This window comes from Ambystoma mexicanum, chromosome 11 (genome assembly GCF_040938575.1).
Source record: "Ambystoma mexicanum isolate Mex_15411 chromosome 11, UKY_AmexF1_1, whole genome shotgun sequence".
Lineage (NCBI taxonomy): Eukaryota > Metazoa > Chordata > Amphibia > Caudata > Ambystomatidae > Ambystoma > Ambystoma mexicanum.
The window spans coordinates 1,456,370,684-1,456,387,035 of NC_090934.1; the positions used below are offsets into that span (position 1 = coordinate 1,456,370,684).

General features: G+C 51.3%; 1 protein-coding gene across 2 annotated transcripts in view; it reads right to left on the reverse strand.

The window, feature by feature from the left end:
- PIAS1 (protein inhibitor of activated STAT 1) overlaps positions 1-16,352 on the reverse strand; it is a 1,034,011-nt gene that overhangs the window by 408,855 nt on the left and 608,804 nt on the right. For both annotated transcript variants that reach the window (XM_069625121.1, XM_069625120.1), the window contains exon 8: positions 10,696-10,769. In XM_069625121.1, the coding sequence (XP_069481222.1) occupies positions 10,696-10,769 (74 nt within the window). The remainder of the gene's footprint in view (positions 1-10,695; positions 10,770-16,352) is intronic.

Below are 16,352 nucleotides of genomic sequence, written 5' to 3' on the forward strand. Positions count from 1 at the left end.
GTGACCAGACAACCGGTCATCAGGAACCTCAGGAGGCACAACCCCCCCCCCTCCTCATCCGACCCTTCTACCACCTCTGAAATGTAATCCAAAGGCTGGAATAAATCAAGCCTGTCGGGGGTGGGGGAGAGGGCAGGATGACCAGAGAAGGACTCAAAGACAGGCATCACTGACTTACTGAGGGCCTTCCTCAGAGTTTTCACAGGCTTCTGGGGCACCTCCAGTAAATTCTCCTCAAAAGGCTTCGAGGGCACTGATGGAATAGGCATCGACGTCGACCGAGGCGCAGATGACTACGGCAACGGCTTCGAGGCCGGAGCCCCGAGCATGTCGTTAGACGGCCTCGGCGCCAATGGCGTCGACTACTTCCTCGGAGCCGGAGCCTCGAGAGAGAGTCCCTCGACGGACATGGCGCCGACAGAGTCTATGCCTTCTTAAAATGCCTCACAGGCTCTGATGGTTTTGAGGGCGTCGAGCACGGGGACCTGGACCGGCTACGGCGATCAACCTTGTACGATCGGGACCTCGACTGCTCCCGATGATAGCCGACCACCCGAGCACGAAGGCGTGCGAGCGGTGGCCCTAGCACGTTCCTTGCCGGCTTCTCTCAAAGGCACGGACGGAACGGTGCCCTGCGATTCGAAAATCGCCATCATCTCCTTGCGGAATGCGTCCCATTCCGCCGGCGATGAATGCTTGGTGAGAAAGCCACCTGGCGGAGTCCTCCGACGAGGAAGGCGACCGGTGACGTGCTTCCTAGAATGTCCAGAAGAGTCAGAGGAATGGCAGGACCCACTCCGAGACCCCCCTGGACTTGCGCCGACGCGGAGAGTCGCCCCTCGAGTCATCGGTCGAAGGTCCAGCAGATTTCGGCTTATGGGTTTTAGATACCCTACTTACCATTAACAACTTCTTCCGCTCCCGCAAGGCCTTCAAAGTCAGGGACTGACAGTCATCGCAGTCAGTGGCGTGTCTTTCGCCCAGGCACCAGAGGCAGACGTTGTGCGGGTCTGTGATGGACATTTTGGAACCGCAGTCCCGACACTTTTTGAAGCCCGTGGAAAAAACGGAACTGAGGCTACGGGTGCCGTGCATCCTAGATAGAACATCCAGTGACGTCGAACCTCGACGGAGGCCCTCGAGGACAGCGTATTGACGCAGAAAAAATTTCCAAGGCAGCACAGCTGTGGTGATTACTGACAGATGTGGAATACGTCGGAGGACCCAATCCTCTAAAAATAGGTTTATTAGTATAGGCTCCTTTTATTTTGACAAGACACCACTAGGACTGCGTTATTATTTAATGGACGTAGCTTGCTCTCATCTATAGATTTAGGATTAGATGGGCATTTTTCAAACCCTTTTTTAAAATTCAATAAACGCGCTTTAACTGTGGTCACTTGTGTCGGACTTACTGTTGATACCTTGCCTTCCTTACAGTAGGTACTAGTGCACTGTTGTGCAGTTAGAGTATAAGTGGAGTATGGAAGCATATATACAAATATTAACTATTTGGGAGAGTAACCTGGGCATAGGATTGACTACCTTGTGTCCTGTTGAATAGTTGGTTCCACAGTAACATGGACTAGTCGACCATGTACGTGGTTCTTTCTCTGCAGTCACGTTTGTTTAAAATTTGTTCTTTTTGTGAGTGGCTTTTCTTTCTTTTTTCTTTTATGTTTTCCTTGGGAGAAATGGGTGTGGGTGTGGCTGTGTTGATTTTGTTGGTCAGTTCAGTATATAGTTATGGTGGCTTTATGGTGATTGTTGGTTTTGTTTCTTTCTCAGGATTTGTTTAGTGTTAGCTTGCATGGCCCCGAGGCTCTGGGGTGAGAGCCCAGAGCAAGAGGATTATTAGTTTATTCTGAGCGCAAGTAAGTAACAAGTTACTTACCTGTAACTGTTGTTCTCCAGCATGGGTCTGGCATTGATTCACATGCTCATGAATATTCCCCGTCAGGCTGGGAATCCTCGGTAAAGAAAAAAATTATTATCAGTTTCGTTTCTGATCTGTCTTTCTTAGTAGTAACCAATCACTGATCTCTGGGTCATACTGCCCACAGCCAATGACTGCCATCTCCCTAAGCCACGCCTCTGGCAGCCATCCTCAGATTTGGTAGCACGCAAAGTGGCAGTATGACCAAGTGAAGAGCCGCAGAGGGGTAGGCGAGAGGGTTCACATGTGAATCTATGCCAGACCCATGCTGGAGAACAACAGTTACAGGCAAGTAACTTGTTCCTTCTCCAGCATGGGGTCTGGCATGGATTCACATGCTCATGAATAAAAGAATACATAGCAGTACACACATGTACAACCACGGGAGGTGGCAAAGGCTCAACATTAGGCATTACATCCAAAACTCAACATTAAGCAATTCTTACCTCCTCACCAGGCTCACCTTAGGCGAACAGGTTGCGCAGCACTGCTTGGTCGACCCTGGATTCCTCCCTGGAGTCCTGATCGACGCAGTAGAATCTTGTGAAGGTGTGCCTCGACCTCCATGTAGCAGCCCTGCAGATGTCCAGCAGGGGCACACCAGACAGGAACGCCGTGGTAGCAGCGATCGGTCTGGTCGAATGGGCTCTCGGACGGCCGGGCAGCGGTCGGTTTGCCAACCGGTGACAGTGCATGATGCAGCCGGAGAGCCATCTGGAAATGGAAGTCTACAGACCCAAAGTTCACAAACCGCTGTGACATCTTCCGAAAACTCTTTGTGCGGTCCACGTAGAACTTCAGCGCTCTAGCTACCTCCAGCGAGTGCAAAGTCCTCTTGGCAGGCGTCGAAGGCGACGGGAAGAAAACTGGTAACACCAAGGGCTCATTGAAGTGGAAGTCCAACGGCACCGTGGGCATGAAGGAGAGGTGCGTCCTCAGCACCACCCTCGTGTCATGTAAAGTATGGAGGCTTGCAAGATAGGGCCTGGATCTCCCCCACTCGTCGTGCAGAGGTGATGGCAACGAGGAACGCTGTCTTCCATGACAGGAACTTCAAAGGCGCCGAATGCATAGGCTCGAATGGGGCCCCCCCATGAGCCTGGTCAGCACCTTATTAAGCTCCCACGCCGGGGCAGGAGCCTTCACCGGCGGGAACGATCGGAATAGTCCCTTCATAAATTCCTTCACCAGGCGATGAGACCACAAGGACGCCCGTCCCGTAGTCCTGGTATATCGGGAGATGGCAGCCAAATGTATTTTGATGGAGGCGTGAGCCAGTCCAGCTTTGGCCAGCGACAGTAGGTACGGCAGTACTTGAGGGGCCGTAATACACAGAGGGTTAATCTTCTGTGCACGACACCAGTCAGAGAACCTCTTCCACTTATGACCGTAAAACTTGAGAGTTGAGGACGCCCTGGCTTTTGCAAGAACCACTCTGCAGTCAGCCGGGATATCGTACCGTCCAAACTCTAGTGCTGCAGGAGCCAGGCCTGCAAGTTCAGCGACTCCGGGTCGTGATGAAGAATGGCGCCTCCTTCTGTGGAGAGAAGATCCGCGTCCGCCGGCAGCTTGACTGTCGGGGACGTTGACAAGTCCAGAAGGTCCGGGAACCAGATCTGCCTCGGCCACGCCGGTGTAACGAGGATCATTCTGCACCTGGACTTCTTGAGCTGGTTGATGAGACGGAGCACCAACGGCAATGGAGGGAATGCGTATAGAAACAGGCCGTCCCAAGGGAACGAGAAAGCATCGCCCATGCTCCTCGGCTGCGGGAACCTGCTGGCGAACCTCTGACACTTGGAGTTCGTCGCAGTTGCGAAAAGGTCGATCCGGGGTTTGCCCCATCGTCGAAAGAGCCGGTCCACCTGGTCGTGGCACGAGCGCAGCTCCATGCCAAGTGAGTCGGCAATGGTGTTTTTTATTCCTGTCAAGTGGAAGGGAACCAGAAACATCCCCTGGGCGACGGCCCAGTGCCACAGATCCTGGGCCTCCTTGGATAGGGCTGGGGATCTGGTGCCCCCCTGCTTCCGTATGTAGAACATCGTGGTGGTGTTGTCGGTGAAGATACTCACCACTTTGTCCTTGAGGGACGGAAGGAACGACTTGAGCGCCCAGAACACTGCTCGAAGCTCCAGAATGTTGATGTGGAGAGACCTCTCCTCCGGGAGCCAAAGGCCTCTTGCGTGGAGATCTCAGGTGTGGGCCCCCCAACTATCCAGAGAGGCGTCCGTCGTCACCGTCTCCTGAAACGCCGGGGTCTCAAAGTCCGTGCCTGTAGTGAGGCGCGCACGGGTACGCCACCATAGGATCCCCTGACCGAACTCCTCGTCGAGAGGGATCCTGTCTTCGAAGCAGCCCGTCGCCTGAAACCAGCAGGCGTCGAGGAATTCCTCTAGCAGAACTCCTGTAGAGGACGCATCCGAAGTCTGCAAAGGGGTACAAGGTAGATGCATGAGGACATCATCCCGAGGAGGGACTTGATGGACCTCACCCTGGCCACGTCCGTGGCTAGCAGGCGCCGCACCTTGCCTAGAATGGCCTTCGTCCTCTCCTCCGACGGGCAGGCCAATTGCCACACTGTATCGAGCTTCGCTCCCAGAAACAGTGCTACTTGCGACAGAACCAGGTGGGATTTGGGGTAGTTGATGGCGAATCGACGGCGAGTTCTCTTGTCCTTGCCCGGATTAGCCAGTCGTCCAGGTAGGGGTAGATGTGGATCCCCTGCAGGCGCAACTGCGCCGCCACTGGTGCCAGGCACTTGGTGAATACCCTGGGTGCCGACTTTAATCCGAACGGCAGGGCAGGAATTGGTAGTGGCGTCTCTGAACCACGAACCTGAGAAACTGTGTCCTTTTAGAATGGGGATGTGGAAGTAAGCATCCTCCAGGTACAACGACGATAGGAAGTCACCCTCCTCCAGCTGTCCCAGCACGTGCTGGAGGGTGACCATCCTGAATTTCTGCGCCTTGATGTACTTGTTTAACCGACGCAGGTCCAGGATGGGGCGCCAACCGCCTATCTTCTTTCTGACGAGGAAGTACCCCCGAGTACACTCCGGAGCCCCGAAGCCTCCTGGGGACGAGCTCGATGGCACCTTTCTTGAGCATCCCCCTTACCTCCAACAGCAGTTGAGGGACGTGATTCGCTTTCCTGGCCACGGGAGGAATGCGAGGACACTTCTTTTGGAATTCCAGCGAGTGCCCGTTGGTCAGGGTGTCCAGCACCCAACGGTCGGTGGAGATGAACTCCCACACGGTGACGAACTTCGTCAGCCGGCCTCCCACCGGGGTGCTTCGGTGGGGGCCCGACGCCAAGGCCGGTTCAGTCTTGCTTGGAGGAGGCCTTGCCGCCTTGGCCTCCTTGACGACGACGGGATCCACCCCCTTGCTTGCCGCGACCTCTGTAGGCCTCCTGGGACGAGGAGCGGGCCGCCTGGCGGTATGTAGAAGAGCTACCGCTGGATCCCTTGGAGGCACCCTGTCTGCCTCCGGAGCTCCGAAAGGGCTGTCGTTGTTGAAGTACCCCTAGGGCCCGGGCCGTCTCCGAGTCGGTCTTGATGGCCTGGAGCGACTCGTCCACCGTCTTCCCAAAAAGGTTGTTTCCGTCGAACGGCATATCCAACACTCTGGTCTGGACGTCCTGGCGAAAGTCCGTCGCCTTGAGCCATCCTCGTCGTCTGAGGCAAACCCGTTGCCCAGTTGGCGAAATCCAGTATCGGCAATGTCCGTTGCCACCGTTATGGCGTGATCCGACGCCACCTCTCCTTCCTGCAGAATTTGTAGGGCCTCCGCCCTCTTGTCGTCCGGTAGGAAGTCTAGCAGGGGAGCTATCTTGAACCAAAGCTCCCTGTTGTAGCAGGCCACGATCGCTAAGGCATTGGCCGCCTTAATCGTCGTCGCCGCCGAGATGACTCGTCGTCCCATGGAGTCCAACTTCTTGCCCTCGCTGTCCGGCAGAGAAGTGGAAGATGAAGCCGCTGCACCCGCTGCTTTCTTCTTTTCCGCTGCCGAGACAAGAGTCCGGCGTGGGCTGGACCCTGAGGCACAAGGGGGCGGCATCGGGGACTCAGTACGTCTTCTCGTACCTGTCCCTCTTGGCGGGTGTCGTGGAAGGGTTCTTGAGGATAGCCAGCCCCTCGTCCCAGATGTCGTCGAGCAACGGCACCGCGCGGACCGTCTTCCTCTTGGCCTCTCGTCGTTGGTAAAGAAATCCTTCCTTTTTCTGTTCCTCAGGGTAGAGCTGGAAGAGCTCGGATGCCCTGGTTATCATGGCGTGAAAGGAGCCAATTTCGTCGGGTTGAGAAGCCAGAGAGGGGGGTGAAGACAGGATGTACGTTGCGTCATCGCCGCCGCCGTCGTCCGTCCCTGTCGCTGTATCCGTCGCCGTATCCTCTCTAGGGTGCGGCGAGGGGGATGAGGGGTCAACAGGCCTCGCTGGCACGAAGGGAGGATCGGGGGGTGGGGGGGAACTCTCCTCCGCTTGTTCGGAGGGCTTCCTGACGGGCCTGGTTTTGGATCCTCCGTCGGGGTCCGTGGTAACCTCATCCTCATCTCAGTACATAAGGATTGGATCGCCAACAAAATGGCCACCGAGCTATCCTGGGGCTCGGGTAATGGTTACGACGGATGGGATGGCTGCTCCACTGGGCCCTCTTATTCGCCATCGTCGCTATCTTCGATCACATCAGCGGGAACCGTCCCCAGGGATCGAACCTTCTCGAACTTCTCGTTGAGGCCTATGAACCTCTCGTTGAGGCCCTTACCGGTTTCCATCAGATCCTCCTCAGAGGCTGATTCCGAGTCTGTAATGGCCACCGCCCCCCCTCTTTTTCCGCCGGGGTCTTCACGGGGTCTGAACGATGGGCTGGAAAGAGGATTCCCTCCGCGGTGGCAGGGATACTCTGGATCCAGAGGCCGTTTCCACTGGCGTAGTCTCAGCCGGCTTCGCCAGGGTCGCAGCGACCACTTCGATAGAGGCCTTTGCCGGCTGGATCAAAGCCCTCACCACCTTAGGTGCGTCCTGGGCCTTTGCCTTGGGGGGAGGTCCAGCGCCTCGCTCCCCCTAAGGGTCCCTTCGAGATCGACCGGGGCCGCTCCAGCAGCTTAACTGGGTTCTCGGACTTCCTCTTCCCCGAACCAGAGCGCTGGCTTGTGGTTGAACGTGCCGGGGAAGTCGCGCCCTGCCTGGCAGCCGAAGAGCCCGACCTTTCAGCGCTCCCAGTGCCCGCGGTGCTTGGCCTTCTGTTGGGTCCCCGTCGCCGGGGCGCCCTCACAGGACTTAGAAGCCCGCTCAGACTTTTTCTTCGCCTTCTCACCTGCTGTGCCCTTCTCCAGCCAGGTGGCGAGGCGGGAACAGCGATCTTGTTTGGTCCGTTCCGAAAGGTTCTTGCAGAACGCACAGTCCTTCTCCACGTGCGTCTTGTCCTCGTGAATGCAGTAGAGACATCGCAAATGCTCGTCCTCCTTGAAAACATTTTGTAATCTGCATCCAGGGCAGCACCTGAACAGCTTGGATCCGGGCGTCGAGCTTCCCTTGTCCTGGGCCATGTCCGTTGAGGTAGGCCGCAGATCTTCCGGAATCCTCCAAGAAGCGTAAACTCGCCGAAAACTTCACCCTTTTTTATTTTTGACATTTATAAACCGCTCACACAGCCCGCAGGCATCGAGGCGCTGTTACAGGAATTGTTTTTCTTAGTTGCGTAATTGTGGGGTTTTTTTTGGTCTTAGTTACGCATTTATAACGCGATTAAACACCGAGTTTTCTAAGCGCGGACCCGGGGATCGAACCTGTGTTGTTTCGCGTCGTCTTGCTTCCAAGGCGCGCACGCTGACGCTGAACTATCCTCCCGGATCAAGGGGCGTAGAAGAATTCCGAAACGGGTCCCCGTTATCGGAAGTAGAAACGGTGGAGCTTGAGGCTCGATTAAACCGAAACATTTGAAAATCTCCTGAAAAAGCGCGACAACGTTGCAAAAAACTCGAGAGCTAACCACGAGGACTCCCAACACTTGGACGTGCGGTAAAAATCTGAGGATGGCTGCCAGAGGCGGGGCTTAGGGAGAGGGCACTCATTAGCTGGGGGCAGTATGACCCAGAGATCAGTGATTGGTTACTATTAAGAAAGACAGATCAGAAACGAAACTGATACTGATTTTTTCTTTACCAAGGATTCCCAGCCTGACGACGGGGAATATCGATGAGCATGCGAATCCATGCCAGACCCCATGCTGGAGAATCTGTGATGCAGGATTGGCTTTACTCCTGGGTCCCGAATGATTGTGTGAACTGTTACTGTGGTTTCTTCTGTTCCTTTAGGAAGGGAGGTGTGTGGAATCTGGCTGCTCTGCATGGTGAGTGAATAGTGTCAGCTGTTTCTGGAATGCCAAATGGAATATCGAATGTAGTGTGTTGTGGATTCCAGTGGGGACCGTTGGTGGGGGGACTTGTAGATAGGAAACTGAAGTGGAAGGATGCCCAACCCCATCTTGCCCCTGTAACCTTCTACTGTAATTCTTTGATCTCAGGTAGGAGGTTACAGGTAGAGATCGGGTAGGCATCCTTCTACTTCGGGTTCCCATCTCCAAAGGCCCGCGACCAACAGTCCCCACTGGAATCCCCAACACACTGCATATTTCATCTGGCCTTCCAGAAATAGCTGGCACTCACATAGATGCATTCACTCACCATACAGACCAGCCAGATCACACTCTTAAATGAGTTCTGGTCCCAGACTCGCACAGCCGCTCCAACAGCTTGGTCCACTCTCCTGCCAAGCATATTTCTCCTGGCTGTCACTTTAGATCTCGAGGTGCTAGACCCTCTTATTCTCTTTTCATGCTCCTTCCCCGGCTTTCTCAGACCTCTAGTTCCTCTTGGCCTGTCCGCATACCTTTTTGCTTGGTTCACATCGTCCCGGTGGCGGGATGTCAGCTCGAGGCTCTGACAGAATTGGGGGGGGGGGGGGAGGTGGTAGGCAGGGTGGGGAAGGGGACGTCTGCTTTCCAGACGCAGCTTCTTGGACTTTTGCATTCCTTCCTGGATGCCTTACTTTCATGCGGCAGCTCTAGTGATCCGTGAACTCCCATAGGGTTGGTTGGACAGCAAACTGCATAGTGCCTCGTACGGGACAACTTCTGCTCCTTCTCTCCTCTGTGCACGGCGCAATAAATGCTCAGACTTCCCTGGCAGTTCCTCTCCGGAGGATGGATCTCTCTTTTCTGATTTCCCTCATTGATTTTGTATCAACTTTGTCCAATCAGGTACATTGAACCACTAGACTGCTCACAACAGTTCCCTGGAATGATGGTTGCTCTCCTTGCCATGTCCTTCCCAATACTTGCATTGAAAATGTGTTCAAGAGAAGTTTGCTTATCAGTTGTATCTATTGTGTTGAGTATGCTGACTTTACAATAGAGCCTAGTAGTGTTAAATAATTTAAGGGAAGGAGGTTTGGATGATGAGGGAGGGTGTACTATAGTGGAGGTATACTGCGTTCTCTGGGAAGGGTCGTCCCTAATGCCATAAGGGGCTTCCTCCCCCAGTACACCACGCCAGGGGGAATATTACACAGTGAACGCACAACCCTGGCCTCATTGAGAATTTCTTCCCATGGGGAGAAGGGACAGCATCCACAGATTCGTCACAGGGTCCATAGAACTATGGAGGGAAAGTTGCTAAAAGAGAAATCCTACCTAACAGGCAAAATTGGGTAAATCGAAAGGCAGTGAGCGCAAAGAGCACTAGCATGGCTTGTGATGACTATTTACAGTTTGACAGCTACCCTTCCCCATAGCCACAAGCAATCCTCGGATTTATTCTGTTGAAAAACAGGGTTTTAGCCAAAATCTAAAAACAACATACCCAAAAACACTGTAAACTCAATTACTGAACTGTTTCCTGAATATTTTGTGAAAATCAATGACATAAAAAACTAAAAAGCTACTCACCTGTAATATAATGCAAGTCTGTTTTTACTGAAGCTATTTAAGGATTTAGCCATAAATAGCGGATGAACATTCCTTTACTTTAATGTGTACCTTTTATCCACACTACCTCCTCTTCAAGTAATAGTAGTACAATTATTTGTTAAGCGCAAACTAATCAGCAGTACTAAATAAATTTCAATGTGCAACAGAAAACAATTACAAATAAAACATTACAATACATTAAAACAGGAAAAGTGATAAACCATCCACCCTTTTAATTTCAAGAGAGTACAGCCTAGACTGCATTACCACATTAAACCCTTGTCAAGCCCAGAAAAATGTAAGAAGTCCTGTTTTCTAAACCTAGAGGCTAAGGAAATCCTAACACCTGCCACATCTTTAGCCATACCAGTTTCCTTCTCCTTCGTCACAGGTAGATACTCCCCGTAACCCAGCACTGCCAGCTTTATTTTCCAATTATGGGGAGGGAACAGCCCAAGTGCTGCTGCTACAATCTACCTAGAATTATACTGATACACAGTACTCTGGTTGCATACTTCTAACATGCAACCATCCACACCAATGGTTTGGCACCCATCTCTCCTCTGGCTCCCTCACTACAGAGCCAATGCCAAGAGGCCTCCAAAATAGCAGATGTGTGCTATACAAAACCACTTCATACTTAATGTGTGTAGCCCGCAAGGTACATTTAGGCTGTACTAAGGAGGAATAGAAGTGGTTGGAGCAGAAGGAACAGATGAGAAGCAGGACCAAGTTATGCAATACTTTCTTCAATTTGTTTTACTTCATCTAAAAGAGATTACATAACACTTACCGGACAGAGAAGCGACACTCGCAAACTAGTGGTAGCAATCTCACTGTCAGGATCCGCTGTTAACTTTTCCTTTACTGTTTTGAACACCACAAAAGAAGAAAATACATTTCATTACATCTGTGCTATTGGAACACGGAAGGAATAGATTACACCACAAATAAAATGGGTGCCCTAACAGTGACCAGTTAAAGAAAAGATTAACCCTTTTGTCATCATACTAATCTCTTGAATGCTATGGCCCAACATAATTAAGTTCAGGGTGTGGCAAGTGGGCAGACTCTTGCCCTCAGACTGGTAGGCAATTGCAGTACTGGTCTGAAACTTAGTTCTGCCTGCTGTGACTTTTAGGGAAATAGCACAAGGTTGGCCCAAGTGAAAAGGAGCATGACACACATTTAGCTCAAATGTTTTGTAACCAAAAAATAAAAACGATATTTCAAAGCTGGTTTTCAAAGAATATTAGATGTGCTCAGCAGTCACGATTTGTTAAAACTATTTAACTGTACAGATATTATGAGAAATAAAGAAAACAAAGCACTTTTTTCGGACATTACCTAAACACTTTATCAAAGCTGGAACTTGGTTTTCTTTTTGCGAGTGATCAGCTCATTTGGCACATTGTTTCAAATCGGGCTCCTTTACTGCTGCTCTCGAGTGAAAGCAGGAAACAATTTGTTGCCGGATAAGAATTATCAAGCTAAAATTGGGTGCTGCCTCACCTTTTGAAATGGTGCAGCCATGCACTCTGACAGTCAAACTGACTCCTGCCCCTCAGCATAAGCCAACACCCGTTCCGCCAACACTCAAAACACTAAAGTAAAAGTTCTGGCATTCAGACAGATTGTCTGCCCTGTACGTCAAAGACTATGTTCTGGAGCTTCAGAAACATTGCCTAAATATTCCATCCACAGCAACATTTTGTCAAATAGGAAGCATGCACGACTCCATTTTGACGGCCTAAAGGATGTGTAGGCAGTTTTGCAGATTAAGGAAATCTACTAGTTCAGGACTGTCATTTTTAAATATAGAGCTTCAAATATTATTTCAGGAGCAGTCCCAAAACATTTTTAAAGTCTTAAGGCTTCAGAAGACCACTGTCCCTTGAGGGCATTAACGTTCTATGGGCCTATAGAGATAGAATTCTTCAATTTCTGTTGAAAACTGCTATTAAAAAAAAACACTACCACAAAGGAGGGATGTAGGTGCAGTAAACTGCATGTGAAAACACAAGGGACCACCACACTATGGAAGCTTTCAACATAAGTAACTTACTTATCCAGTATAGGAAGATTCCTAAGTTTACAACAAATGTTTAAAAAGTTAAGTGGGATTCCCTCAGGCCAGTCTTTACGATAAAAATCCTACTTGCCCTGCCATAAAATCATCTGATTTGTATACATTAAATGAAAACATGTAATGCAATAGTAACATACCGGTATTTTTTTAATGTGCCACAGATAAGGCAACTACAAGAATACATTCAGAGAAAACATCCCCTGAGTAATTGGAAATTTAGAATACCATACAACTAGTTACTCCTGATAAAAATCCTACATTGAGATCGTTGCAAAAAAAACATGTTCCACAAGAGTGACATGAATAGCAAATGCAGTAGAAATAGAAATGCAAAATAGCAACATCATTGTTTTTGTAAAAGTGTTTCACTGCCATGAAATTATAAGTTACTCACAGTAGTGGAAAACGAACTCCTAGCCAATAGTCCCCTTTACTCCATCCTGTATGGGTGTCCCTCGCTAAGGACAGGAACAGCACCTTTTTCACCAGAAAAATTGACTTTACCTTTTAAATTTAGTTGCGGGCGAGGCGTGGCTCCGGGAGCATACGCTCTCTTGACAACGCCCACTGGGGCCACACCTCAGTCCCCTTTGATGCGTCGGCTACATTACGTTTGCCTAATAACGCTCTTTTTAAAAAAGGCAGAAGAAGGTGGTACGTATGCAGGAAAGGAGACTATGGACTAGGAGTACGTTAGTCACTAGGGTGGATAACTTAATTATTCCTACGTCCCGCCCCCTCTGCTCCATACTGTATGGGTGATTACCAGTGATGGTGGCGAGACGTTGCAAGTCTTAGGAAAATAATTTTTTTTCGGACCGCTTTGCTAAAAGCTGCGTCTGATCCGGCACTGGCATCCAAGTAATAGTGCTGGCAGAAGGATGATGGGGAGACCCAAGTGGCCGCCTTGCTGATTTTTTACCATGGCACGTGTCTTTGGAACGCCAGCGCAGTAACCTTGGCTCAGACTGCATGAGCATGCATGTTTGCTGGCAACTTCATGTGCTGCCCCTCGTAAGCTTCCTTGATGACCAAAACCATCCACCTGGCAATAGAGGTTTGAGGCTTGACTACCTGGTTTTGACCCTCCGTAAGTGAGAAACAAGACATCAGACATACGGAAGCCCTTAGTCCCGTGCAGGTAGAATCAGAGCGCTCTCCTGACATCGAGACAATGCAGAACCGTTTCTGCTTCATCATTCGGACTCGGGAAGAAAGTTGGCAGCACTATTTCTTTGTTGAGGTGAAACGAAGACACGACCTTTGGGAGAAATGAGGGGTGTGTCCGTAGCACCACCATGTCCTGATGGAATGTGGTATATGGCTCTTACGCCAACAGGGACTGAATTTCACTGATCCTGCGCGCAGAGGTAAGGCCCACCAAGAGTGCGGTCTTAATAATGACCAATCTGATATCTGCCGAAGCCATGGGCTCAAACGCTCTATAGGCCAAGGCACCCAGAACACGTTGAGATCCCAGACTAGGTGTGGACGATTGACAGGAGGGTACAACCTGGTTAATCGTGCTAGATGCCTTTTGACCACCGGGTTGGAGGTGGATAAAAAATGATCACCAGAGATTTTATATGCATCTATGGCTGCTAGGTAGGTGCAGCACGTGTCCACCTGCACACCCGAGTGTGCCAGATGTGCTGACAAGGAAAGGTGCACCCTAACAGGTCGATGCCCTTTTCCTTGGCGCAATGGCAGAGCGATTTGCTTCTATATTGGCTCCTAGTGGAAGCACTTCTTGTCCCTTGGAAGATGTCCAAGTTATCCTGCGACTAATGGAGGTGATGGAGGGTTACATGCTCATGCTTAACTAGTGTTAAGTTCTCCGGGGTGGGGTGGACTACCGCCCCCCCTGTTGGGAGAATAGTGGATCCAGCTCCACTGGGAGGGGAACTGGTGGTTGATTCAACAGTCGTAACAGTTCTGAGAACCATGGTCTGGCAGGCCACCGTGATGCAATCAAAATGAGATGTAGTCTACGTGCCTCCCTGACCTTGCAGATGACCCTTTGCATTAACGGAGTAGGTGGAAATGCGTAACCCCACATGCCGTCCCACTGAATCTGCAGTGCATCCGCCAGTGAAGATATGCCATAACCCATCCAGGACGCAAACTGGTAACACCTCCTGTTGAGAAAGGTGGCGAAAATTATAAGTTACTCACCGTAGTGACTAACTTACTCCTAGTCCATAGTCCCCTTTCCTCCATACTGTATGGGGTATCCCTCGCTAGGGACAGGAGACAGAACATTTGTCACCAGAAAAACTTGTCTTCCCCTTTAAAGTTAGAGGCGCATGGGGGCGCCACCCCGCCCCAGGTGGCAAGGGCTCACCTGACTGCGCCCACAGCGTCACTCAGTCCCCTTTGACGCGTCGACAATATTACCATTACCTAATGACACCAGTTTTATTAGGGGGGATGATGGTGGGACATATGGAGGAAAGGGGACTATGGACTAGGAGTATGTTAGTCACTACGGTGAGTAACTCATAATTACTCCTACGTCCCATCCCCTTTCAGCCATACTGTATGGGCGATTACAACTGAATGTAGCCCCCGGGTGGAGAGGTGACCCTGTGAGAAAACAAGTTTCTTAGCACTGCCTGTCCAAATGCTGCGTCTGACCTAGAGCCGGCATCCAAACAGTAGTGTTTGCAGTAGGCCTAAGGAGAGGCCCATGTGGCCGCCCTGCTGATGACCGGCCACGGGACGTGCCTTTGGAATGAGACTGCCATGGCCTTGGTCCTAACAGCATGTGCATGCATGTTTGCGAGAAGCCGCTTATGCTGCCCCTTATGAGCCTCCGTGATGGCTGAAAAAATCCACCTTGTTATAGAGGCCTTAGAGGACCGATATCCTGGCCTAGAACCCCCAGAGGTGATGAAGAGAGCATCCGATTTGCGGAAGCTCTTGGTCTTGTCCAGATAGAATTTTAGGGCGCGCCTGACATCCAGACCGTGCAAAACCCTCTGAGCATCGACCTTTGCGTTACTTACCTTTTTCGCTGACCCAATCTCCTCATTCAGATGGAACGAATAGACCACTTTAGGCAAGAACGCGGGGTGTGTTCTATGGCCCACCTTGTCGCTGTGAAAGGTAGTGTAAGGCTCTGAAGCAACTAGCTTCTGAATTTCGCTGACCCTGCGTGCCAACGCAAGACCCACCAGCAGGGCTGGCTTGATGGTGACCAGCCTGATGTCCGCAGACGCCATTGGCTCGAAAGGTTTGTGCGCCAAGGCACCCAACAGTATGTTAAGGTCCCACACAGGGTGTGGCTTCTTGATAGGCGGTTAGAGCCTGATGAGGCCCGCCAGATGCCTTTTAACCACCGGTTGGAGGATGAAAACACCTCCTCCTACGAGTTCCATTATGCTCCGAGGCCGCCAAATATGTGCGACGTGTCTATTTGCACTCCTGAGTGTGCGAGGTCTGCAGAGACGGATAGTACGTTGTTCAATGAGCACATGAGAGGATCAACCTTCTTGGACTCCGCCCAGTGGCAAAACCTAGGCCACTTGCTTTTGTACTGGCTCCTGGTAGCATCGCTCCTCACGCCCTGTATGTCTAGATTAGCCTGCGAAAGACGCAGATGCTTTAATGTGATCTGTTCAGCTGCATGGGCTAACTTCCGCATGACGGGGTGGATGACTGTGCCCCCCTGTTGCGACAGTAGATGGGCTGGGCCCAGTGGAATATGCATTGGCTGAGCACCTCCGAGATCCAGGGCCTCGCCGGCCACCAAAAAACTACAAGGATGATGCTGAGGTGCCGGGACTCCCTTATCTTGTAGATCACCTTGTGTACCAGGGGAGTGGGAGGGGACGCATATGCGTTCATGCTGTTCCATTGTATCTGACGCATCTCCCAAGGAGCCAGAACCCTGACCCTGCCATGATGCAAACTGAGGGCACTTCCTGGTGTACCATGTGGCGAAGAGGTCCACCTGTGGATGATCCCCTGTACGACCTAGTTGCTCAATTTCCATTGGTAATTGTCCGTGACCAACCTGCTGATCGTGTCCGCCTCCAGGTTTGATTCCCCCGGGAGGTGGATTGCCTTCAAGTGTGTGCTGTTTGACAAGGCCCATTCCACATGCTGACCGCTAGGGTGCATAAAGGAGGGGACCTGGTGCCACCCTGCATGTTGATGTAACAGTGGGCTGTCTGAATGAGGCTCATTTTGCCAATGACTATTGGTTCGGTAAAAAGGCCTGGAGAGCCAGCCAGATGGCTTTCAGCTCCAGCCAATTGATATGAGCCTCCTGCTCCTGAAGTGACCAAACTGTGGATGCTGTGGTTGTCCAGGGTGGCCCCCCAGCCCTCTAAGATAGAGTCCATGATGATGGTCAC